Source organism: Acartia tonsa, chromosome 3 (genome assembly GCF_053477335.1).
Source record: "Acartia tonsa isolate MP-2025a chromosome 3, ASM5347733v1, whole genome shotgun sequence".
Taxonomy (NCBI): domain Eukaryota; kingdom Metazoa; phylum Arthropoda; class Copepoda; order Calanoida; family Acartiidae; genus Acartia; species Acartia tonsa.
In genome coordinates this window covers 5,430,197-5,457,118 of record NC_137262.1, presented here as the reverse complement: position 1 = coordinate 5,457,118, position 26,922 = coordinate 5,430,197, and the positions used below count along the sequence as shown (strand labels likewise).

The window sequence follows — 26,922 nt, the reverse complement described above, 5'->3', positions numbered from 1 at the left end:
TTTAGGGATTATTCTGCCCTTTTCCTTCCTTTTGAATACAGATTCTTAGATGCTAGTGACGCATCTGCTAGTATAGCTATAAAATAGAACACAAACAGTACATTGTCCGGTATTTTACTTCTGACAAAAAACCTCTAAATTTTATATGATAAGATACTTAGTGTGAAACAAACCCTTATATTATAGATTAGCTGCAGTCTTAATATTAAGGCTTAATCTTAAGATAAATAAAAATGTATATATTTTTCCACATTCATTATCGGTCTTTGTAAGAAAAATAATAAAAGTAGTAAAGACAAGATATAAAATGTACCATAAAATTACAACTTCTTAAAGTAGACTTTTTTTATTTTTGCTAATTTAGGATTTATTTGCCTTATCATCCATCTTACCAAGACAATCCAAAAAACATCTGGTTTAATTTGCAAACACCTACAAAATGAAAACTATATGGTAAAAATCTTATTCTTGGAACTACTCCTTTGCTTATTTAAATAATTCAAAAATATTCTTTTTCACTTTTGCAACCCAACCAATTAAAAGTTGGGCAAACATTTACATAACTTCAGCACAGACTTTATTGATGCAAAAAATAAAGTAAACTGCAATGATAATGGATTTATTATTACTTGGATCTTTTACCTAATTATAATGTATTCTAATAAAGTGAAACTTGTAGCTTGCTAAAACAACGACACCCCCCTTGATTCACCCCCTACTGAATGAACTAACTGACCAATGAGTAATGTCCATGTTAGCGACCTAAACTGACGACATATTTCCCCTGTCATAATATCCACTTATAGTCTATATCCATTGCAATAACTAGCAGGGGGATTCAGGGATAAAACAATGGAAGATAAATTAATATTCATCAAATCTTCAGGTAAGCATTTCTTCCTTTGGTGAATATTAAAGGTAAGAATTTGAAAGCTTTATTTTTTAGCCTGTATCCCTAAACAACAAAAAATATTACAAACAGTTTTTGCAAAGTTTAAAAGTTGTATAAAAGCTGAAACTCTATTATGAAAGAAAACGAGTAATACCTATTTTTTGACACAAGTGAAATGTTTGCATCATGCGGTACAGGGATGTTATAACTGAGGAAAAATTATAAACTTATAATAAAAACAAAGGTTATTAGACTGCTTTTCAGCTATACACAGCTAGCTAAAGCCAGGTACAGGTTTACCTGAGCACACCAAAGAAACTAACTAGCAGGGGTGTTCTAGGAAGGTAATGTGAGTTCATAACCACTCTTACTTAAATCGTAGCTGTACCTTCCCTAGTATGATTTTACGATTTAAGTAAGAGTGGTTATGAACTCACATTACCTTCCTAGAACACCCCTGCTAGTCAGTTTCTTTGGCGTGTGCAGGTAAACCTGTACCTGGCTTAAACCAGCTGTGTATATTTAGTTTGTGCAACAATCTATTTCCAAATTTTCTCAATTTCAATCAAAGAATTCCTATGATATCTCTTGTAAATTGCAATATCTAAGTATGGAACCATGGCCGAGGTCTTAAGAGATAAGCAATTAATGATCAAATGTTGAATAAAATTATCTCTTTTGAAGATTACAATTATTGGAGGAAAAATGAACCAACCAATTTAGATTTAATAAAAAATACCTAATGTTTTGAAGATAACAAATGAGAGAATGTGTTTATAAATCTTTGGATATTAGTATAATTTCATTCCAATGACCCTTTTCTTCCTGATAAAAATAAAAACATTAAAGTTTTATATTTAAATTTATAGCTGAACTTCTTGTTACAAATGTATTACAGTCATTCAAATTTGCAGAAGTCCGTTGTTAAATGAATAAATTGAACTAAAGTAAAATAAAATACAATGTTTATCTAGTATCAGGTCAAATCTAGTTTAGTATTATTATTGTTTCAAATGTTATAATTGCAAAAACTATAATGACAACAGGCATAGAAAGTGCAGCTTTAATAATTCTATTTTCAAATTTTACTAGGATTACATAAGCATATTTGGAGAAGTATTTTCTTTCAAGGTTTCAAATAAACAAAGATGATAACATTATAATGCAATGTTTTGACTTCCAGACAAAGGTCGTGCAATCAAAGAGTTGGTTGTCTGTTGGCTGCTACTTAAATACCTTGGGACCCTGGGTGTTTGGTCAGAAAAGTATATATTGTCTAGGTATCATTAGTTTTTTGAGCTGACGTTGAAGTGTAATAAACAGCAGCAGCTTAAATGGGGAAAATCAAGCAAATTCTCAACTACTCCTAAACATTTCTCATTGCTTATTACATACTATACAGTCATATAGACACGACCATAAAGGAATCGAAAATCCAAACTAAAAAAAGTAGAGTTGCGAATTTCTTATCATTCTGCAGTTTGCATTCATAAGTGCATTTGGGCATTCATGGAGTTTAAACAGAACCACAACACCAAAACTCAAAACAGTTAAAATTAAAATTGTAATTATTTTTTCTCGTATTCATTCGAATCCGGTGGATAGGAACCGGTTTCCATCCATATGAAAAAACTATGTCTAACTCTAGCATCGTATTATATCCAGCTTTCTACGAATATAAAAATGTACAATCATAAGATTAAAACCAGTTTTTTTAGCCCGCGCCTTCGGCACCTCGGGGCTAAAAAACTGGTTTTAATAGTATAATTGTACATTTATATCCGCGGAAAGCTGTTTATAATACAATGCGAGAAATAACTATTATAAATGGTTTACGGTCTGAATGACGGACTGGTAAAATATTTACTAACAGTATCTTCGCTACTTTAAAGGGGGGGGGGGCGGATGTGCTACCTTTTAAAACTCTTTTATTGGCTGAGATCATGCGCGTTTTACTTTTGGTTTCAAAAAGTGGCACATCCGCAACCCCCCCCCCCCCCCCCTTTTAAATGTGCTTTGTTGTTTTGAAAGCACTCTAGATCTAACCCCTATTTGTGCAAAGTCTACAGATGATAACACCATTTCAGCTTGATGCTTGATAACAAATAATATTGCGTACCATAACTCATAAGTTAGCCAACATTTCTAACATATTTGTTTTTATTTATTGCAGGAATTTACAATTTAATAATTTATGACAATATCCATAAAAGTGAAGCTCTGAAATGGTAGGACAAACTAACATTAACTCTTGTAGAGTGTCAAAATCATTAATCAGTATATAAAAGAAAAAAGCCGAAAAAATGTAAGTAAAGGGGGGAGGCGAAAGTGACACTTTTTGAAACCAAAACTAAAAGTAAACAAAGGAACTCAACTAAAAAAAGAGTTACAGGTCTGAGATTTTGCATGGCAGTTGCTTTATAGGGGTAAAATATGGAACTGCGAAGAAACGGCGGCGCAACTGCCAAAAACCGCCGTTTCCCGCCGAATTTTTGTTTGCCTTATCTCGGCGGTTTTCGGCGGTTGCGACGCCGTTTCTTTACAGTTCCATATTGTACCCCTAAAAAGCAACTGCCATGCAAAATGTCAGACCTGTAACTTTTTTTAGTTGAGTTCCTTTAACTTTTAGTTTTGGTTTCAAAAAGTGTCACTTTCGCCCCCTCCCTTTGATAAAAACTGCTGAAATACAGGATAATGTTTAAGGACATACTTTTGGCATTTTTAGGACATGATTTTGGAGATGCTTCGCTTATTACTTTGTACTTTGTTGTCCTATTCCAAAAATCAGATCAATCAAATAATAATTTCACATGCAAATTTGTTTTTTTTAAGTTAAAAATCGACATGTTTAAAATGGACCTACAGACATTCTGGTAATGATTATAGAGTTGCTTCGCTTTCTAAATTGTACCTTACTACTATAAGAAATACCGTGCAAAGTTTGAAATCGATAGGAGAACTATTCGTTCTTTACGGACGGACGTACGGATGGACAGACCCAGCTTATACCAATAACGAAATTAATTCGAAAAAAATCACGAAAAATATACTTGTTTTTCAGCTGTTGTTGGGGGGCAACACATCGTAAAATTGACAACCTCTCCATTTGCCCCCCAAATATTATTTTATATTTTTCTCTCTTGTTGGTTATACCTCATACCTGGGACAGACAGACCCTTATTATAGAAAAGCTTCGCATTTAAAAATAAATCTATGAACACATTTCACACAAAAGTACCACTGTGGTAAGCTAAATGAAAACAACTTACCGCAAAGTATCCTTTGCCTCTAACAGATTCTCCAGCAGCAAACTATGGCAGGTATTATCCATAATTATATCTTTTTAAAAAAATTTTTACTCAACTTCCTTCCTATTAATCATATTTACTTTTCTATAAATATAAGAGTCTAGTTGTTGTTCTCTAAACTAGAATAGCGAAAACACATAAGAATCATTAACATGAGACTTTCAGATAAAATTGTTTAATCAAAAGGTTACTTGTCCGATTGCAGTTACTTTACTATATGTACTTTGAAGGGTAATAGGAAGTTGTACATTAAGTTTCTTGATATGGGATATAAGAATAGTTATTTCTCGCATCGTGTTATAAACGGCTTTCCGCGGATATAAAATGTACAATTATGTACAATGTACAGTTTTTTAGCCCCGAGATGCCGAAGTCACGGGCTAAAATACTCGTTTTAATCTTATGATTGCACATTTTTATATTCGTAGAAATCTGGATATAATACGATGCTAGACATAGTTTTTTTTGTATGGATGAGAACCGGTTCTTATCCACCGGATTAGAATGAATACGAGAATAATAATTTATCACATTATATCGTATTACAGACAGCTTTACGTCGAAATTAAAATGGAAAACTCGTATTAATTTTATGATTATTATTTATTTTACCATTCGTGGAAGGTTGTCTATAATAGATACGATACACGAATTTTTAGTATGGCTGAGAACCAGTTCCAATCCAGCGGATATTAACCGGTTTTGAAGCCGCACTGGAAAGTCACTTACTCAGGTTAAAGAGTACACTGTTTATTGAAACTGGATAATTCCGTTCCTGTGGAATGTCTAGTGTGGTGACAGGAGCGTCTAAAGAAACGGATTCCTCCTCTACACGGTACCAGTGCTTGAACGTCCTAAAAATCATAACATTTATTATGGAGTGGCTACGCTGAATAATAGAATTAATTAAGGTATTACCAGAGTAAGATGTAAAACTTCTTTGACAAAGAATTTAAAGTTGAAAAATTCAAAAATATTCCATAACATTAAAAATATTGTTTAACATAGGTGTCCAAACCATCTTTAGGTTCCAGAAATGATCCTGCAGATTCACAAGAAATTTATTACATAATATTCACCTTACAATAAACAATCTCTAAAAAAAATTACCCTTCCAGTCTGAAAAAGTTTTTAATAAAAAAATTAGGACCTAAACAACCAAGGTTGCTAAATAAAGGTGATGGCTATGGATGATAGTCGAGATTTAGAAAAGAAATAAATACCTATAGCTAACTTGAGATTTGTCTTCTGACCAGTCTTCTATTCTTTTCTCCATCACTTCTCTAAAAAAACATAAATTATGATCAATTTTTGTTGATAAAAACGTCCTAAATAAAAAATAACGTTAAAATAAAACCTTATTATTAATTAACAAATGTAAAAGACCTGAAGGTTTCCATGCAATTGTGTGCACAGGGTTTTGCCAAGGGCACAGTGGAAATATTTAATGGGTAAACAGGGGAAAGCAAACCTCCCAAATAATTTTACTTAGGGTGGTGTTAATTCCCAACTATAACCTCTGCGCGCCCACGTTAAAAAAAGGGTTTTATAATTATTAGGTGTATAAAATATTCTATAGTAAAACAACGTTTTTTACTTCAATTTTATTTATCTTTAAGTTTCAAGCTTTCGCAATCTTCAGAAAGATACTAATGATTTTTAAAACATAATTGGATGATTTTTTCAATAATTTTTTTTTATATATAAAATATACATTTTAAATTGGATTGATAACAGGAAGACAGACCAACAAGTCATACTTTCAGAGAGTTTTCACTGTTTCAAAATAATGTACAGATTATCCTAACAAGACTTATAAATGTGTAACAAAGAAAATACAATTTTTTAATTTCATTAATTTTAATTTTCATGTCAAGGTAAGACTTGTATTTTTGATAAGATTGCAAGCGTTTTAATAAGCGAAACTACTCTTTAGATAAGATATTTCTTACGTATGTTCTTCTTGCATCAATCAATACCTCAAACTCTGTCTACTGTCTTATGTATTACTATTATCCTATTATGAAAAATAGTAAGGTTTTTTTTCTCCGAAGCTTAAGATAACCACTGTATTTATTGGGTTCTCAATTCTAAATAAGACTTTAAGATTATTTTTCTAGCCCCTTTCTGCCACTTAAGATACAGAGCTCCTAGATGCTAGGGTCACAAACACTAGTTATTTCTATATTTATTTATATTTTTTATAATGTTATAAAAAAATACATGAACAGTTTAGTTATTTAACAATCAATAACAATCTTAATAATTTCTTAAGAATAAAAAGCATCCAGTCATCATAAAGATGCTGATATCTACTTAAACTGCTAATTATCAAAAAGTACAAGCTCTTGCTCATTCAAAAGTTACAGGATGAATGTATGTCTATTTATACCTACTGATCCATGGTGAGTTTTTAGTTAATTATGTGAGATGTCCCTAGACGCTAGGGGCACAGCCTTTAGTATTCTTTAAGCTAGGAAAACTATGTCTATATATCTTGATTTTAAAAGGCAAGATAAAGCCACTTATAAAACGTATTGTTTTAATATTTAATTGTTTAAAAAATGACCTTCAAAAGTTCAGGGCTTCTAGTTTGTATGTTTTACATTAATTTGTGTTTTCACTTATTTAATAGTTATAAGCAAAACGTTAATTTGGCGGATTTTCATTTTTTTGTTTGTCATGCCATTGCGTATATTTAAGAGGAAATAAGTATTTTTGGTCAATCAAAAGATCTCTTAAACAAGAAGCGCCGATAAGGACAGCTAATTACAGGGATTTTAAAGATAACCAAATAATGGGTTAAAACTAATGGTTGAAAAGTATGAACACTAGAGGCTTTTAGGTATCTATATTACAGACTTTAGGTGTTTTAGAATTCAGAGCGCAAATTATCTTGAATTATTAAGTTTAAGTTATCTCTCATTTACATATCCCCTGCATATTTATCTCAATAATCGAATTACTGATTAAAAGCAAGAGGAACCCTTTCGATTATAATATTATTGTCCAGTCAAACTGTAACGTTATAAGAAAAGAGCTCAAAGCACAACACTGCCAATATAATATTCATTATACATACGATTTTAAAATGCGTATTTATTTTTGTGAATTTCTTTGTTCAGTTTTTAAATGAATCACGACTTACACCACTTTGAAGTTGAGGGAAGAGGAAAGGAAAATTATTATGAAAAACAGTAGTTTGAAAATTAAAGAAAACTGTTTAAAGATTTTATGCTCTACTTGCTGAAAAAAATATTTTTTTAATCAAAAAGCAATACATTAGCTCTAAAATGCATTTTAATTTAATATCATTAAAAAGGTAGCGAAAGATTTATATACATATTTAGGTGACTATTCCTTATGATAAAAGGTGCTAAAATAAAATTATGGATCCACGAGAAGAAAAAATTGTATTATCCTCTCAGAAATTTTATTTCAATTTTTAATATTTGAGTACCTAACCTAAACTAAAGTAGTTGTTCGTAGTCGGGGGGGGGGGGGGGGGTTACTCAATTTTCAAAATTGAAAAAAAGAGGAAAACGCCGAAAACATATTTGATTTAAGGATGGGAAAACTCTACAATCTTTAATTATATGTCTAGATATGAGCAGGATAAATAAAATGTAAAATTGTCAGAGTCTCCGTATTTCTGTGGAAACATATGTCCTTGTTTTCAAGTCATTTGCATGGATATGTTAAACCATTATTTTAATCTTTAGCATTGTTTTTCTTTAAAGGAATGCAAATCTTTTTTGCTATGTAGGCATCAATGATAATCATTTAGACGATAAGTTTTTAATAGGTTTATTTAAAAGGATGCTTTTAATTAAAGATAAATCTAAACTAATATAGTTTTAACTCATTAGCTTTGAATTAAACAAAAAGTCAAATTAAATACTAATTCTTAATCATATTACAAATATATAACATTAATACTTAGATCTTGGACCAGATTTTCATGTACTCTGATAGTGATACTCCCAGCTGGCTAAAATAACGATGCCCGCTCCCCACTATGCAACCGCTTAACCTCATGACCTCCCCTCTTACTGGATAACAAACTGACCAATAAATATATTCCATATTAGCCAGCTAAATCAATGAAAATTTTTTTTAATATATCCACTTATATATCCTTTATCCATTCTTATTATTGATGAATTATAGACCTGTTAGCTTTTTTCCCCTCATAGAATTGCATTTATTTGATGCAATTGAATTTTTAAGGTGGCGTGATCAATGTTTTCCAGTATAAGATTATTTGTTTACAAGAAAAATGATAAATTATATACAGACAAGAAAATAACAAAGTATGAAACAATAACTAATAAAGACTTTTTAGTGGCACAGCTGCTTCATAACTTGCAATGTCTGTTCGTTTACCGTTAACGCTTATAGTTCTAAGCAAATGTTCTAAATGATAAGACAATGGCCTATAACTAGACTACAAAGGTGGGAAAATTACTCCAACTAAAACTTTAAATTAAAGGGAAAAATTGGATACTCTAGTTTATACTACTTAATCAAAATTTAACAAAAGTTCAAAGTTTTTCAGCCAAAGATGACTATCCACGAACAAGAGCAAGTGATTCTAAGCATCTTCCAGCATTGACACATAGTATTTTTGTAGTAAATATACTAGGTTTATGTTTAATATTTGCTTTATCGACTAAAAAGTTAGGTTTCACCATGGTTTTATATGAAAAAAACTTTGAAATGTTAAGCATTGTTTGTTTCAATCTCATCGAATGTTTTGATGAGTTTAAACTGTTGTTTAAAAGCTTTGACACAAAAGTATATTATTGTGATTAAAATTTATATTTAGAAAAATGGTTGGTAACTTAAACAGTTTAATTAATGTACTTTTGCAATTTACAACATTTGATGCTTTTCTGCAGTGTTATTTTATTTTGTCCTTTGAACTCAACAAAGCATTTGATGAGATTGCTTTAAAAATTGATTTACATTTCAATTTTTTTAATATAAAACCATGGTGAAACCTAATTTTTTAGTCGATAAAGCAAATATTAAACATAAACCTAGTATATTTACTAAAAAAATACTATGTGTCAATGCTGGAAGATGCTTAGAATCACTTGCTCTTGCTCGTGGAGCGGGGAGTATTCACCAAAAAAATACTATGGGTCAATGCTGGAAGATGCTAAGAATCACTTGCTCTGGTTCATGGATAGTCCTCTTTACCCAGTTGAGTTTATATTAACACAAATCTTATTTTATTTTACTTTTTGATTAAAGTGTTAATACTAATAACTGATGTTAAAAGTAGGCAATGGCCGATAAATTGAAGTACATCCCCAATACTGAAACAGAAAATGATATCAAAATTTGTGGTTTAAACGTTTGGACTGGACACTTAACTTAATGAACGAATTGATCAAAATTTAATAAAAGCCCCTAAAATTATTAAGCCAACGAATAAGAAAACTTTAGGGACTAAAATCCCTTCCCTCCCTGCTAAAATTAAAACTTACATGTAGGTGAAAGGACCAACTTCTTCTAATTTTGGTTTCGCCCCCTTTGTCACAGCCTCGGGATTTTGTACGGAAAATAAATAAAACCTGAAGAAAAAAAATAATGATATAAAAGTAGTAGGTACGAAGTCTGTCAATTCATATGTCAGAAAGTTAGACCGATTGGGCTCTACTTTTCAGTAAGGTGGTTTGAAACTATTATGTGAGGGAAAAAAGACACCCCTAACTTCCCCCCCCCCCTCCAAAAAAAACTTACCTCCCTCCATTTTTTTAAAAACCGAGAGGTATTTCAAATTGAGGAAGAAAATATTATTCCTTTTGTAGTTAGATTTGCATCAAGGAGAAAAACTTACATATCATTGCAAATAAATGCGCAAAACTGCTATTTCTAGGTCAACATTAGGAAACTTTTTGCAATATAGTATTGTAGTTAAAAAATAAAATATTTATCTAGTGCGACAACTATGTAGTAGTTAAGCTACTTAAAGTTAATCTTTGATTTCAGAAACAGTTTAAAATTAAGTGTCAACTTCAAACAATTTTAATGACCTATTTATGTCAGAAAAAGGTTCTGCGTTCTAAAGGTATTAAAAATACCAAGAAATTGTATTGAAATTTATAAAATTGAAACATTTTATTAGTTAATCTATAATACAAAGTAGAACGATGTCTGTCTGTTTGTCTGTTTGTTTGTAGCGAAGGATCTCGCTAACCGCTGAACTAATCGGGTTCTCCTTAACAGGGTAGCATCTCATAGTTCCCAGGAAGGTTTATAACTATTTTCTTGGGGGGTGGGACACCCCCAACTCCCCCAAAAAAAAAAATTAAAAAAAATTTTTTTTTATATCTAAAATACAAAAAATTGGTTTGATCAAACCTCTTGGGGCAAAGCCCCTAGAGGCTAGGGGCGAAGCCGCTAGTATGTTATAATCTAAAGTAAAAAAGAAAAGAAATACTGATTGGTTAAAACAAGAAGTACACAAAAGAAATACATCTAAGTAAATAAATCTTTTCATGCTTTTTTAGGTTAAGCAGTGGTGTCATTAGTTCAAAAATAGATATGAGTGAAAGTACCAAAAATGCTTTTAAACACTTGGGGAGAAATACTATTTTTGGGTAACTTGGTTCAATTCAAGCTTTCCAAATTATAGTGTAGCAACGCTGCTATGTAACTTACTTTATTTTTGTAGGTATACTTGGCTTGATCCACTCGTCAAATGCTTGGCCCCCAGGTAGGATTGTCAGCTGTCCTTGCAGGATACTGATAATCAGTTCTTTCTACATATGCTCTTTTTTTTATACGTGAAGCTTTTCTATAATAAGGGTCAGTCCGTCCGTAACGGATAGCTCTTTTCGTTAATTTTGGCATACTAGAAATAGCCTAGCGATTTAAAACTTATTATGACTAGGTACGATTTATAAAGCACTAGCGGCTGCACTTCTAGCATCTAGGAGCTCTCTATTCGAAGGAGTAATGAAAATAGCTTCAAACCAATCTTAGATATAACATGGATGACAACATCCATAAAAGCGAAGCACTGACACTTGTATAGTGTCAGAACTGAATAATCAGAATACAAATGTATAAATGTCGAAGCAAAATTGTAAGTAAAATTGTTGAAAAACTGCTTGATACAGAATAATGTTTATTGACATACATTAGGACTTGATTATAGAGTTGCTTCGCTTATAATATTGTACTTTGTTGCCCCAGGAATCAGTATACCATAAATCAGATCAATCTGATTATTATTATCTTGTTAAAAAAGTAAAAAAATCAACATGTTTAAAATGGACGTACGGACATTCTGGTAATGATTATAGAGTTGCTAGGCTATCTAAATCGTACCTAACTACTACAGGAATCACCATGCAAAGTTTGGAATCAATAGGACAATTCTAACATGCCTAAATTGACGAAAAAAAGCTATCCCTTACGGACGGACGTACGGACGGACCTACCCTAATTATAGAAAAGCTTCGCTTTTAAAAATTAGATACCCTACACCCATATAGGGACCCTTAAGAAGCCTCCCTAAAATTGAGAACTCAATCGGTTTAGTAGTTATCGAAATATTAAGCTACAGACAAAAGAACCTTACCTACTACTTTATATAAGAGGATAACATTTCTTTATTAGTTAGCAGAAAGTCTTATTTAAAACAGGTTAATTTTAACTTTGTGTTACAACTGTTTGTGTTTGATAATTTGATTATCCTATTCATATGATTTTCGGAATAATGATTACTATGACAACACGGTAAAATATTATAAGCAAAACATCTCTTTAAAATCCTAAAAATCTAAGTATATCCTTAAATTCGTTTAAGCAATCTCGGTTAGGTAAAAACTACAATATTGAATTTATAGGCCAAACATATTTCTTTATAATAAGTAAAACTAAAAGTTTTAGAAAATATTTAGTTGGATATTGGACCTTATATAATCCATGTTGTAACAAAATATTAAATCTTAAATACATTCATTATTATAAACGAGCCTCCTATACAAGTAATTGTTTGACTCTACACAAAAATTATCTGTAGGTTTTTAGTGCATCGAACAAATATTTTTTAATAATGATATCTTTTTTTAATTTGAAAATATCAGCTCTTTATTTTCATGACTGTTATCTATACGTTCTAATTGTGCCCTGGATTTATGGGAAAAAATAGTTTTAATTTCTAATTATCAAAAATTTATACATGTCTACAATCAGTGGTGTGCACAGAGTCTATCCATGGGAAGTATTACTTGGGTTGATATGTGTAGAAAGACCTGTTAAACATTGGAGGGAACACTAACATACAGAATAATCCAGTCATTATCAACCCTTTAACACACACGGTTATAAGTTTAAGTAAATGGGCAAACATGACAAATAATATTCTTGATATGTAAAAGTAACAGGTGGTTTGTCTGTCTATTTGTAGTGAAATATCTCGCTAACCGCTGAACCGAAAAGGTTCTCCTTTACAGTGAACCCTCTGATAGATCCAGGGACGGTTTATATTATTACTATTTTTGAGGAGAGTACCTCCACCCTCCCAAGAGAAATCGACCCATAGAATAAAATTACCCCTTCAAAAGGTCTTATCCCTTAATATCCCTGCTTTTTTTGCAGAATAGTTATTTCTCGCTTCGTATTTTAAACAGCTTTCCGCGGATATAGAATGTACAATTATAAGATTAAAACTCGGTTTTTAGCCCCGAGGTGCCGAAGGCATGGACAAAAAAAAATTGGTTTTAATCTTATGATTGTACATTTTGATATTCGTAGAAAGCTGGATATAATACGATGTTAGACATAGTTTTTTCGTATGGATGAGAACCGGTTCCTATCCACCGGATTCAATTATTTAATCTTAAACCATGCCTACAGCCCCACAAAGGATGAAGGTCCTCATGATACAGCTGGGACTTCTCAACAAATCTTTTAAACCCATTTTTATCAAGTTTTATTCAATCACTTTTATAATCACTTTAGCTCACTTGTTATTATTTACATTTTTTGTTATCACCAGACACTCTTTTAAAGTTTATATAAACATTATTTCAAGCTTTTTTTATAAATATTGTTAGATCACTGGAGATGAGTACTTACAAATTCTGGGGATGAGTGCTTAGAAATTAAGATAAGCAACTAAGTATTATGTTCAGCTTACATACATACATTAAATAAATATTTAATTTACTCACACATATAGCACCTCTAAATTACATTTTATGATATCTAAAATAAATAAATTAATTGTTATTTGATTAAATCTAGGTTAAACAATCATAATGTAAGGTGTTAATCGATATATTATGACTTGGAAATTGCACCAGATTTTCATATACTTTGATAAAGGGGTATTCACAGCTGGCTAAAACAACAATAACACCCATCAACGAAAATCAACACAATTACTCATTCTCCTCCCTCCTACTAAATGAACGAACTGGGCAATGAATGAGGTCCATATTAGCAAGCTAGATTAAAGACAATATTCTCCTGTCAACATATCCACGTATATCCTACATCCATTAAGGTGTTAATATCAACTATTAAATAAAACAAGAACATGTAACATTTATATCCAAAGTAGCGCAGCAGAAGATAAGAACTGGCCATATTTAGCAGGTAAAGTAAAGATACCTAAGTATTAGTACTTATTGGTTAGGTGATTGCCCCGCAGGGTTGGCCCCGCATAGTTAGAACCACCCGCAGGGGCTAGAAATAGGAGAAAAGCCACTGAGAAATTACCAAGAGAAGCCCCATTAAAGAGCGTTGCAACGAAAGAGACTATACCAAAAATTATATTAACTGATTTTGTGACAGATTAATAGTACAAGTAAGGAAGGATAGGCGCAAAAATAGGCACAACGCATTATTATGCACAGTTAAGACTTCCAAGACAGATCGTGCAATTAGTGGGTAGGTTGTCTGCAGAGATGGGGTTTTAAAAAATGCCGCGTTTTTTTCGACAATTTTTTAGACATTGATTGATTGAACGAAGACGATGGGATTTCAACACAAAGTATACAACTTAAGAATTCAAAATGTTAAAATTATTATTTTAGCCATTTGTATAATGTCTAATACAACTTAAATCCATTTTCGCTGCATATTTATTAATGCATCTTTTTAGATCTGTATTAGACATTATACAAATGGCTAAAATAATAATTTTAAAATTTTGAATTCTTAAGTTGTATACTCTGTTAAAAACCTTATTTCATCTTGAAGATCAATGCACCGAACGATTTTAACAGAGTATACTACTTAAGAAATAAAAATTTGAAAGTTATTATTTTAGCCATTTGTATAATATCTAAAACAGCTCTAAAAAGAAGTGATGTTATTGCATTGAGACCCATTTTAACTCTAGATTGTTAACAACTATCCCTAGCAGTAAAAAAGTAAAATAATATATTTCAGAAATAAAAAAAAAGTAATGGTAAACATGAAAATTAATATTTCATTTGATAAATATGCTTTAAATATTTACAATATGAATTATTATGCTGAGAGCAACATGTTCAGAATTAATAAGCTATCTTTCTTTCTCTTTAAAAGCAAATTATTGTAAGTTGCAAAAAATATGTTTATATAAATGTTTAGTGATTGAAAAAAAACCTAAATCTATATATTGTTCCAAACTTGTATGAATCCTATAAAATAGAGTAGCAAGTTGACCGCTAAGATCTCGCAATTTACTAAAACAAAAAATATTTCATTCTTTAGCTAGGTTCTAGGCAATATTTGGTATTTTAAAACAATCAATACCGATTTAAAAAGCTATCATACTTATGATAAAAAAAAATACACATGTTAAAATATAAAAGATAAAACAAATATTAAAAAATGGCAATAGAAAACTAGCTTTCATTCATTTGAAATATAATAACAAAGAAAAAAACACTTAAAATACAAAATAAGTATTAACGATTAAGTTGTACTTTATTATTTTTTAGATTTAAAGAGCTATAATAACTAAAAAAACTTATCTTAACTACTAAATCACAACTATATACATAGTTAAACACATACTATTGAAATACACTTAAATTCATATATATTATATATAAATAGAACACTTTTTGTACTTTAAACTCTAACTCACTTTTAGACACGGTGTTTTTTTAATGAAAGCTGCTAGCTATACTAGTCTTTAGACTTTGGGGAATAAACTAAAACTAAAGAAAAGACTCATATGTGTGTATGTACATACATTTTCGTCGCAAATTAAATGCGTTTCATGTCGCCAGATTAATAAAAATATTTTTGTTTACTTTTATAAAATTAAAAAGTTTTAATTTTTCTATAAAAAAATAAGTTAAATATAAACAAAAAATGTTTTTGAAAAATTTAATCCTTTGCGAAAATATTAATTTGAAGACATATTTTTACATTAATTTAGACAAAGCAAATAAAATAAAACAATTACGATAATGGAAAAATGAATAAACAGAAAAAATAACTGCAAATGTACTTTTGGCTCTGTACTTTTATAAATGTTTGGGGACATCGTTTTTTTAATGTATCCCTCAGGAATTAGTGGATAGGTAACGGAAGAAATTTATTTTTTCTCCAAATTTTGACTAAGCTAAATTCTAGCTTTTAACCTTCAAAATATTTGGAGAAAGAATAGTGGGTTAGTATATCTGCAAATATCCCTTTCTCCCTGACAAACTCCACGAATGGGAAAATAAAAATCAATAAAAAATATTTTGATTTTGATAAACATGTAAAAACGACCGATCATCTTTTTTTAAAGTATCAATACTAAACTAACTTTTAAAAATAGTAATAAAAATCACATCTAATTTTATTGATATTGCTTCGCTATTTCATAAAACGTTGACATTTTGTTCCAATTGTATTTCTGAAAATTATTCCCTGTCTTTAAATTAGCCCAAAAATTAATCATATATGCGCATCTATTTAATCCTAAAAAAGATTCATTAAAACATTATAGGAAAAGGAAAAAGGTCATTAAAATTTTATGAATATAGGCGTTTTTCATAATTCTCAAAAATAGTATACATTTTTAAAAAGTCTTATATATTCAAACTTAAACAAGGATGACAACATCCATAAAAGCGAAGCACTGAAACGGTAGGACAAAAGGACATTAATATTTGTATAGTGTCAGAACTGAATAATCATAATATAAATGTATTAAAGTCGAACCAAAATTGTAAGTAAATTTGTTAAAAAACTGCTGGATACAGGATAATGTTTATGGACATACTTACATTTTTAGGACTGATTGTAGAGTTGCTTCGCTTATAACATTATACTTTGTTGTCCCAAGAATTAATATACCAAAAATCAAATCAATCAGATGATTAGATCACATGAAAATTTGTTGTTAAAAAAGTAAAAAAATCGACATGTTTAAAATGTACGTACGGGCATTCTGGTAATGATTATAGAGTTGCTACGCTTTCTAAATCGTACCTAACTACTAAAGGAATCACCACGCAAAGTTTGAAATCGATAGGACAATTCTAACATGCCTAAATTAACGAAATAAGCTATCCGTTACGGACGGACCGACCCTAATTATAGAAAAGCTTCGCTTTTAAAAAGGATGTTGTTACATCTGAAACCTATATGAAATCAGGAATAAGGTGTGACCCAACAAGTGAAATAAATATCAGTTGGTCAGTCTATTAATCTGTTTGTTCAACATTGTCTATATCAACAGTCCATCTGTCAGTCTATTAATGGCTGAATCAACTTTTCCGAAAAGCTTAAAACTGTCCCTCCGTCTATCCGTCTGTCTGTCTGTCCGTCCGTCTGTATCTTAAAATCTCGGTAACCCTCTGAATCGATCGGATTCTACTCTTTATGGAATATACCTACTAGCCCTTTGGTGGTTTTAGGCTATTTTCTTGGAGGATGGGACTACCTAACCCCCCCCCCCCCAAAAAATAAAAAAAATGAAAAAATCTCTCCCCCCATTTTTATTTATTTATTTGAAATTAGCGGTGGCATCTCCAGAGGTACTTTTTTTAATTACCTCTTGGTGCAAAGCCCCTAGAGGCTAGGGGTGAAGCCACTAGTAAAGTATAAAGTAGATATATTTCATAATAAAATTATGTTTGAAACTTCCTTCTTATCAAACAATAAATACTGTCAATGATCCTTGATTAAAGATAATTTTTCCAATTTATTTGTACTTGAACTTTTAAAATAAATCTGCGGGTTCAGTTCTTTTGGCTGATAAATTGTAAAAGGACACTCTGAATATTATTACGTTTGTTACAGAGCATCTACACAATAATAGTTATTTATCGCATTTTATTATATATAGCTTTAAGATTTACTCCACTTTAGTAAGCCCCAAGGAGCTGAAGTCCATGTCTAACTAAATTGTTATTAATTATGTGTTTTTTTTATTTAATTCTTCGTGGAAAATTGTCAGTAATACGGTACAGGATTTTTTGAATGGTTTATAACCGGTCCTGGTTCAGTGGATATCAACGGTTTCGAAGCCATACTTGGAAGAGTAATTACTCACCATATATTTGAGACTGAAACAAAATTTCTTGTGTTAATTCCCTTGACCAATAATCGAGCATCTGTAGTTACACATTTCGTCACTTTTGTATTAATAGTCGTTCTTTTTTTTCAAAAGAAGAAAAAGGGACCCCAAAAGTGCTTCGAATAAAAAATAGATGAATAGCGACTTTTAAAAGTAGTATATAAATGTATATATTTATTTAAAGAGTATTTTTTTTATTTAGATAGATATAAATTGAATGAATGACTGTAGTTGAAGGTCAAACTTTTTTCACAGTTGACTTTTTTTACCTTCAAATAAAGACAATTATGTCCAAAGTAGTGAAGCTAACATTCTTTTATATGATATCATAGACAGTGATAATGGAATTATCATTACTTGGATCTTACATCAGATTTTCATGTTTCCTAATAAAGTAAACCTTGTATCGGGCTTAATAATGATATTCCCAATCCCCCCCGTTCCCTCATACTGGATAAGCAAACTGACCAATAAATGACAGCGGAAACAGCAACATAAATTGACGACAATTTTTCTCCTGTCATAATGTCCATGTATATTAAGAGATATAAGTTTTCCGGGATTTTAAGGATTTTTTATAAAATTCGTTTTTTGTATAATTCTTTATCTAAAAGCGGAAATACATATTAAGTTAATTAATTTTGACCAATAGGATAGGTGGATTTTAAACTACCTGCGCTCTAATTTGTTGAATGATGTACGACATCCAATCAGAGCGCTGATTTTTTAAATCCACCAATCAAGGATGCCAAAATCAATTAACTTAATTTGTATTTCCGCTTTTAGATAAAGAATTATACAAAAAACGAATTTTATAAAAAATCCTTAAAATTTGATGCAGATTTCAAATCTCCTCCCTACATTAAAATTCCGGAAAACTTATATCTCTTAATGTATATCCCACATCCATCACAGCATATTACTACAAGAGAGCAATCAAGAAAAATTAATTTAGATACTAATTTTTTTTTTTTGCAGGTAAAGTAAGTGAATCAAGTTTGTTGATACTTAAAAGCAAAATTTTTACGTATTTCTAATTTGTATCATGCGCAATTTTAAAGCGAAGCTTCTAAAGGCAATAGGTAAAACCACTTTTTACTCCCCCCCCCCCCCCACCACCCCACAAAAAAACACCCATTAAGTTAAGAAAATTACTAATTGGCTCCTTTATTTGATTACAAAAATACCCAGAGTGGCTACTTCAAATTATTATGATAAGAGAAGGAATTGAAAAACAATAAAAAAAATTTAAAGACAATTATTATGTTCCAATGTTTGTTTAATGATAACATTTTTTATAGACTTTTTTAAAAGCGAAGCTTTTCTATAATTAGGGTCGGTCCGTCCGTACGTCCATCCGTCCGTAACGGATAGCTTTTTCGTTGATTTAGGCTTTAGGCATGTTAGAATTGTCCTATCGATTTCAAATTTTGCATGGTGATTCCTTTAGCAGTTAGGTACGATTTAGAACTCTATAATCATTACCAAAATGTCCGTACGTCCATTTTAAACATGTTGATTTTTTTACTTTTTTAACATCAAAATTTTATGTGATCTAATCATCGGATTGGTCTGGTTTTTGGTATATTGATTCCTGGGACAACAAAGTATAATGTAATAAACGAAGCAACTCTATGATCAAGTCCTAAAAATGTAAGTATGTCCATAAACATTATCCTGTATCAAGCAGTTTTTTAACAAATTTACTTACAATTTTGCTTTGACTATTATACATTTATATTAGGATTATTCAGTTCTGAAACTATACAAGTGTTAATGTTCGTTTGTCCTACCGTTTCAGTGCTTCGTTTTTATGGATGTTGTCATCCTTGTTTTCGTTTAAAATACAAAGTTGCGTTTTAGATAATTGCAACTTTTTTCTGAGGCATTGCTTCTCTATTCTTTACTTGTTGCTTTGCTCCTAGGGAGGGTGGGATGGAACATAAAAATAGCTTTAAACCACCCCAAGACATTGATAAAGCTTCCCTAAGAAGTACAATTTAATTGGACCTGTATTTTTAGCTTTAGCATCTTTTATTATAGGATTTTAAGCTATATTATTATTAGTCATTCTAAATTATCAGGCCATAAAATAGGTAAAAACCTGCCAGGACTAAAATAAACAACAAAAAGAAAGGACTTTGAATTACATTTTTCAAAATGAAGGCCCCTCTCCCACTTTCAAGCGCCTCTATGAATGGCATTAAACCTTACCTACAGAAATACTTCAAGGAAACCGCAGATCGTAGTCAAGATTCCAATAAAAAACATACAAACATTAAACATTACATTACGTTAACTTTTTAATGAATAATAAACATTCACTATCACAATAAAAAGCAAACTACGCATACTTTATTACTTTATGAAAACACTAAAAATGTTTCAGGAAAGGGATAAATGTTCTTAAAGACGAAAGTTAAAGGTGGCGCGAATAATATTTAACTTTACGCACAGGGGGCACGGTCCGACTTTTAATTGAGTGTTTAAATATCATCCAATGGCGACGAAAATATAAACACAGACGAGTCGCTATAAAAGAACAGAACGCAATTTGATAGCAGACAAAAAAGGTCCTCACTACTTGGGCCAGGTAGTTGTCTGTATTATACATCTATACTAAATACATGTAGGACTAAGAGGTAAAAAAGTTTGTACTAAAAAAACAAGTAAACATAATTTTAACTTTTGACAACAATTTTTTTTGATATATCTATTCTATTCATCTGATTTTTGTAACAATGATTCCTAGGACAATAAGATACAAAGCGAATTATCTCTATAGTCAAGTTCTAGAAATGTAAGTATGTCACTTATCAGTATCGGGTATTTACTAAATTTTGCAACAAATTTATGTATGTTGTACAATTTAGTTTAGACTTTGTTTTTTTTAAAGCAAAGCTTTTCTATATTTTTTGTCCGTCCGTCCGTAACGGATACATTTTTCTGTTAATTTAGGCACGTTAGAATATTCCTATCGACTTCAAATTTGCATGGTGATTCCTGTAGTAGTTAGGTACAATTTAAAAAGCGTAGCAACTCTATAATCGTTACCAAAATGTCCGTACGTCCATTTTCAACAAGTTGATTTTTTCACTTTTTTAACAACAAATTTTATGTGATCCAGATATCCGATTGATCCGATTTTTGGTATACTGATTCCTGGGACAAGAAAGTACAGAACCCAGTAATAGTGTCTGACTGATTATGACGTAAGAAAAAAAAATAGCCAATGAGAGGTCATTATTGACCAATGGTAAAATTTATAGTGGCCTCTCATTGGCTAATTTTTTTTTCTTACATCATAATCAGTCAGACACTATTACTAGGTTCGAAAGTACAATATTAAAAGTAAAGCAACTCTATATTCTGATTTTTCAGTTCTGACACCATATAAGTGTTAATGCCCTTTTGTCCTACCGTTTCAGAGCTTCGCTTTTATGGATGTTGTCATCCTTGTTTTAAAAGCGAAGCTTTTCTATAATTAGGGTCGGTCCGTCCGTCCGTCAGTTACAATTAACTCTTTTCGTTATTTTAAACAGGTTAGAATTGTCCTATCGATTTCAAACTTTGCATTATGATTCCTATAGGAGTTAGGTACGAGTTAGAAAGCGAAGCAACTCTATAATCATTACCTGAATGTCCGTACGTCTATTTTAAACATGTTGATTTTTTACTTTTTTAACAACAAATTTTTATATGACCGAATTATCCGATTGATCTAATTTTTGGTATTTTGATTTCTGTGACAACAAAGTACAATGTTATAAGCGAAGCAACTTATAATCAAGTCCTAAAAATGTAAGTATGTTCATGATCATTATTCTGTATAAAGCAGTCTTTCAACAAATTTACTTACAATTTTACTGCGACTCTTATACATTTATATTTTGATTATTCAGTTCTGACGCTATGTTAATGTCTGTTTTTCCTACCATTTCAGTGCTTTGCTTTTATGGATGTTGTCATCCTTGTTATATTTTAAAATAATTCATTTAAATCTTTATGTTATTCCAGATAATTATCTCTGTTTGAAAACTGGTATAAAAGTGTAAAAATATATGATATTACGAGTAACAAGTGTAAAATAAATCTACTTTATAATTGTATTAGTTTTTGGTAGCGAGGCTACTCTATAATTCACTTTGTCTGTCCACGCTACGGGAGATTTTCCTGGCTGCTATTGAATATGGACAGTTGCTATTTTTAGTGAAGATTCCTATGACATATGCGCATCTTGTCTATAAATTATTTTGTCCGTCTGTCAGTTGGACATGCTTAATATTAACCTTAGTTTTCCGGTATGACTTCGAAACCGATTAATATCCGCTGGATTAGAACAGGAACTTAGCCATACTGAAAACTCATTAATAGGATCGTATTATAGACAATTTTCTACGAATATTGAAATCATATATTAATTCTAGTTTAATGTTAGCCAGGGCCTGCGGCTCCTCGGGGATAACAAAACTGTTTCTAATTTTATAATTTTTAATTTTACTATCCACGGAAAGCTGTCTATAATACAAGGCGATAAATAACTATTAAAAACTTTGCATTGAGTTTTTAAACACCTGAATACATGAATCACTATTTACTTTTCATATGCATTCAACTATTGATTACAGTTTAATGCATTTTTACACACTAATTTCAATAATTTTATCTATAATACAAAGTAGAACGATGTCTGTCTGTTTCTCATAGGTCCCGGGAAGGTTTATAACTATTTTCTTGGGGGGTGGGACACCTCTAACCCCCCCCCCAAAAAAAAAAAAAATATAAAAATCCCCCCCCCCAAATTTTTCTTTTCTTTTTAAAACTAAAATTAAAATAGTGGGGTCGACTAACCCCCTTCAAAAAAATTGTTGCTCCCCCCCCCATATTTTTTTTCTCAAAATTTTCCTTTAAATCTAAAATACGAAAAATTGGTTTGATCAAACCTCTTGGGGCGAAGCCGCTAGTATCTATAATAGTAACAAGGATAACTATGTCAATAAGAAGCGCTTCGGGGAAACAACTCTATTTAGACAATAAACGGAGGAATATGTTGCGGTAAAAATCCGTAAAGGTGTGAGTTTTAAGGCTTAAAACTGGAAGTAAAACGGCAATACTTACTAAATATGTGTATTTCTTAAAGACAAGAATTTTTTTTTTTAAGTTAACATAAATTTTTATCATTTTACTACTGTTTTTAACTTAAAACTCACAACCTTTACGGATTTTTAGCGCAACCTACTACTCCATTTGTTTCCAATATGGCTTCGAAACAGAATAATAACCGATGGATTATAACCGGTTTTAAGCCATACTGAAAAATCATGTATTGTTTCGAATTATAAACAAATTTTCTACTAATATTAGGTAAAAATCATATTAATACCCCTCGGACTAACAAAATAGGTATTAAACTTAATAATATTTTAAGGCTCTAAACAAGGATATTATGAAAAGAGAGAATTTGTTTCTTGCCCAATGTACAAAATATTAAGAATAGTTTCACTATTGATAATGTAAACGTACTACGGGTGTAACTTATACAAACTAAAGTAATATTTGGCTTATATTTATAATTGTAAATACAGCAAAAATAAATAAATAGCATATGTGTTTAAACAAAACAACAAACTTAGATTTTAAATTATAATTTCAAGTAGTTATAGTTTGGCATATTGAATTTTTTACAAATGTTATATTGCGTATTTTTAAGTTTTTATTATTTTTTGAATTATTGCAAGTTAACCATGATTATCAGGGAAAGCGTGGACATTGGACACTTTATGAAGCTGACCCCCAAAGTCTAATAAACGTTCTGTCATTTGTTGGTCTAAAAGTTATTTTGTATTATATTTTCCAACAATCATGATTTTGTTTATCATAATTAGGTGTGTACATTTAGTATTATCTTTTATCATCTTATCCCTAAATATCCCTGAGGATTAGAAAGATAAGGTAAAGATAAGAACCACTATTAAGATTTGGATGTGCATACCTTCTCGCCAATAATACCCTTTGCTCAAAGCTTCCCTTGTCGGGGAGACAGCTGATAAATTATAGTAATAATCTAAAGAAGGTAAAAGACACAACCCAATCTGTCCCGATTTTGTATCACTTTGAAAAGTGCAATTCCAGTTACGTCATATACGTTTCGGGAATGAAAAAGGGAAGGGGGGAAGAAAATCTCTTCAAAAGAGATGGGAGAAAAGGGAAGATATTTCCTTCTCCCCTTCCCTTTTTATATGACGTCACAGGAATCGCACTTTTCAAAAGTGATACAAAATCGGGACAGATTGGGTTGTGTCAGGTAAAAGTGGTTCCTTTTGCCAAGGGGAGGTGGGAGGTTTCCTACCTTCGCCCCTCCAAAAAAAAAATTTTATCCCCTTTTAAGATTTTGTCCCCCTCCCACAAAAAAAGGCTTGGATGTTTTTGTCTATTGCTACTATGACAGACACTTTTAAAAAGCCAATAACACAATGCATACAATAACTTATAGACAAAGGCCGTGTTATCAAAAGTTTGAGTAGATTTGGAATTTGGGATTATTAAAATACAATAAAAGCAACGTATAATGATATAAAAATCTTAAAAAGGTTCTTATCATATTAGAAAAAAATATAAGAATATTGAAAATTTTAGCAACGTAGTTTAATTGGCTGCTTTGTTTGGTATCAACGATTTTACTTTCGCTTTAAGTCATTAGTATTATATCATTTAAAACGAACTGGGATTTTAAGACATAAGGGATGGATGATAAATTTGTATACATCCACAATTATGTTTAACAAAATTACCCCTTCTCTAGAGCTGGATCTTTAAATCATTTCAATGGTGCGCCAAATCGGGGTGAGCCAACTTTCCACCAATGAGAGCACAGCATTTTACGAAATGCCGTGCTGTGATTGGCTGAAATTCGGCGCACCCCGATTTGGCGCACCATTGAAATGATTTAAAGATCCAGCTTAGATAGAAAATTATTGCTTTAAAATCTTGGACATCGCAAGTTTAGAACCAACAAAACATAATTTAGAAACTTTGGTTACTATATAATTTAACTAGCGGCTTCGCCCCTAGCCTCCAGGGGCTTTGTCTCTAGAGGTTTGATCAAACCAATTTTTCGTAATAAGGATGGTAACAATGTTATCTCCCTCCCTGCAAACGTAGGAATGTAATCCTTATACTAAGTAACAGGATGCCTATGTGTTTGTACCGAAGGATCTCGCTAACCGCTAAACCGATCGGGTTCTCCTTAACAGGGTAGCTTCTTATAGGTCTTGGGAAGGTTTACAAATTTTTGGGGGGAGGATACCAGCTCCCTCCCAAGAGAAATCGCCCCTAAAAAAAAAAATTTCAAACCAAAATTTTTTTAAAATTTTTTTAAAACTGAAATAAAAAATGTGGAGGCACCCCCCTCCCAAAAAAAATTATCCCCAAATTGTTTTTTAACTTTTTCTTTTAAAATCTAAAATAATAAGTTGGGTTATAAAATTCGACTCTCCTCTCCTCTCCTCAAGTGCGCTAGAGGCCTCTAGGGGCGTAGCCGCTAGTACTGTTATATAGAATTAGGTGACAGGCAAATTCAATTTGACATTGTAATTTTTAAACTTGCTTATATTCTCGAACTACTTGGACAACGTAGATCTTTCTAGTAACAATTATAGAGTTGCTACGCTTTCTAAATAGTACCTACCTGTTAAAGGAATCATTATGACGAAGCCCAATCTGTACCAATTCTGCACCACTTTTGATTCCTGTGACGTCATATAATACGTGATGAGAGAAGAAGTGAGAAAGAAAACCCCTAAAAAAGAGATGGAGAATCCCACATTTTTATTACGTCAATAGTGGTACAGATTAAGCTTCATCATAATTATGCAAAGATTAAAATCGAAAAAAAATTAATTTTAACAAAATTTTTTATGAAGGTGGAGAAAATTATCGACCATTAACAAGTCCACGTGCATTTTTTAGTACACAGTAATTTCAGGAACACGCCATTTTAAAGTCAAATTACAGTGTATAACAAGGATGACAACATCCATAAGTAGCGAAGCTCAAAAATTATGATTGTATATCAGGAAAAAAATACTATAAAGCAGTGTCATAAAATGAATATTAACATTGGTAAAATAGGGAAATCATCACACCTTTAAAATCACGCAACCTTATAATCATGAAAACTTTAAAATCTAGGAATCGATCTAGCACCGCAATTAATAGACAAATCTTAATGAAACTTGATGGAAATATGTAGAACATAAGCATACTCAATCCCTGATAATTCCCAATTAAGTCAAAGCACCTTCGAACGCAGTGTGGTTACTCGTGTAACGTATTACAGACAGACAGTATGAGGGAACTAAGCAACATATAGAACAAAATTTGCGTGTAAAAAATGGGCTAAATATACAATGTTTGCAATTACAAAGTTTTAATATTACTCCTTTAAAAATAACTAAACAATTATTGTATTTCAAATACAAGCAAATTATCAGGGCACACAAAAAATCATTTTAAAAGCAATTGATATAATAATTTTTCTAAGGTTCATTGGAAAATTTATTGGTTTATTAAAATTGTCACCAAAATTATTATCTCATATACCAAATTTTAACCCTGTTTAAGAGTACTCCTAAACTTAAAATATATATTTAATAATAATTTATTAAAGGAAAGTATAATTGTTAGTCTGTATACATGGTATTTTTAGAAATTACATTTTTTGCAGCATTTAAATGAAATATGATTACATTAAGTATAAGTACAAGCTTTTATTAAAGATGATAATAGTCCAATGTAGCTACTCTTTTTAAGAAATAAAAACAATAAGAAATATTATAACTAATAGCAAGCACTTTTGAGTATTGTTGAATATTTAGGGGGTTGTATTCATAGCAATAAATGACACCCCTATTGTTGTTACACGCCCCTTAAAACTAGCACATCCTTCACTCACCTCGAATTAGATTTCGGTTAAAGGGAAATGGGGGGAGGGGAGGGTGTCAACATTTTTGCGTGAGATTCGCTCCCCCTTGGCACAAACTATTTGTATAAATACTCATATTTGATATGCAAGTTTAATTAAATGCAAAAATGTCATATCAATAATACAAAGTAGTTTGTATATTACAATCCACATCAGTTTTCTTTTTAATTTCTAGGATATAATGTATGTATATTTTTTCAATGAA

The 26,922-nt window shown here is 31.1% G+C and overlaps 1 protein-coding gene across 2 annotated transcripts in view; it reads right to left on the bottom strand.

Moving 5' to 3' along the window:
- The window catches only part of LOC145313159 (protein croquemort-like), a 46,077-nt gene extending 32,647 nt beyond the window's left edge, over positions 1-13,430 (bottom strand). For both annotated transcript variants that reach the window (XR_013877270.1, XM_080152434.1), the window contains exons 1-7: positions 13,072-13,430; positions 12,474-12,528; positions 10,873-10,956; positions 9,696-9,782; positions 5,424-5,483; positions 4,978-5,054; positions 4,162-4,205 (exon numbers count right to left, since the gene is read on the bottom strand). Coding sequence is in view for 1 of the 2 variants with exons in the window: in XM_080152434.1 (XP_080008560.1) it covers positions 4,162-4,205; positions 4,978-5,054; positions 5,424-5,483; positions 9,696-9,782; positions 10,873-10,956; positions 12,474-12,528; positions 13,072-13,141 (477 nt within the window). In the remaining variant the exon portion in view is untranslated. The remainder of the gene's footprint in view (positions 1-4,161; positions 4,206-4,977; positions 5,055-5,423; positions 5,484-9,695; positions 9,783-10,872; positions 10,957-12,473; positions 12,529-13,071) is intronic.
- Positions 13,431-26,922: the final 13,492 nt, after the last annotated feature.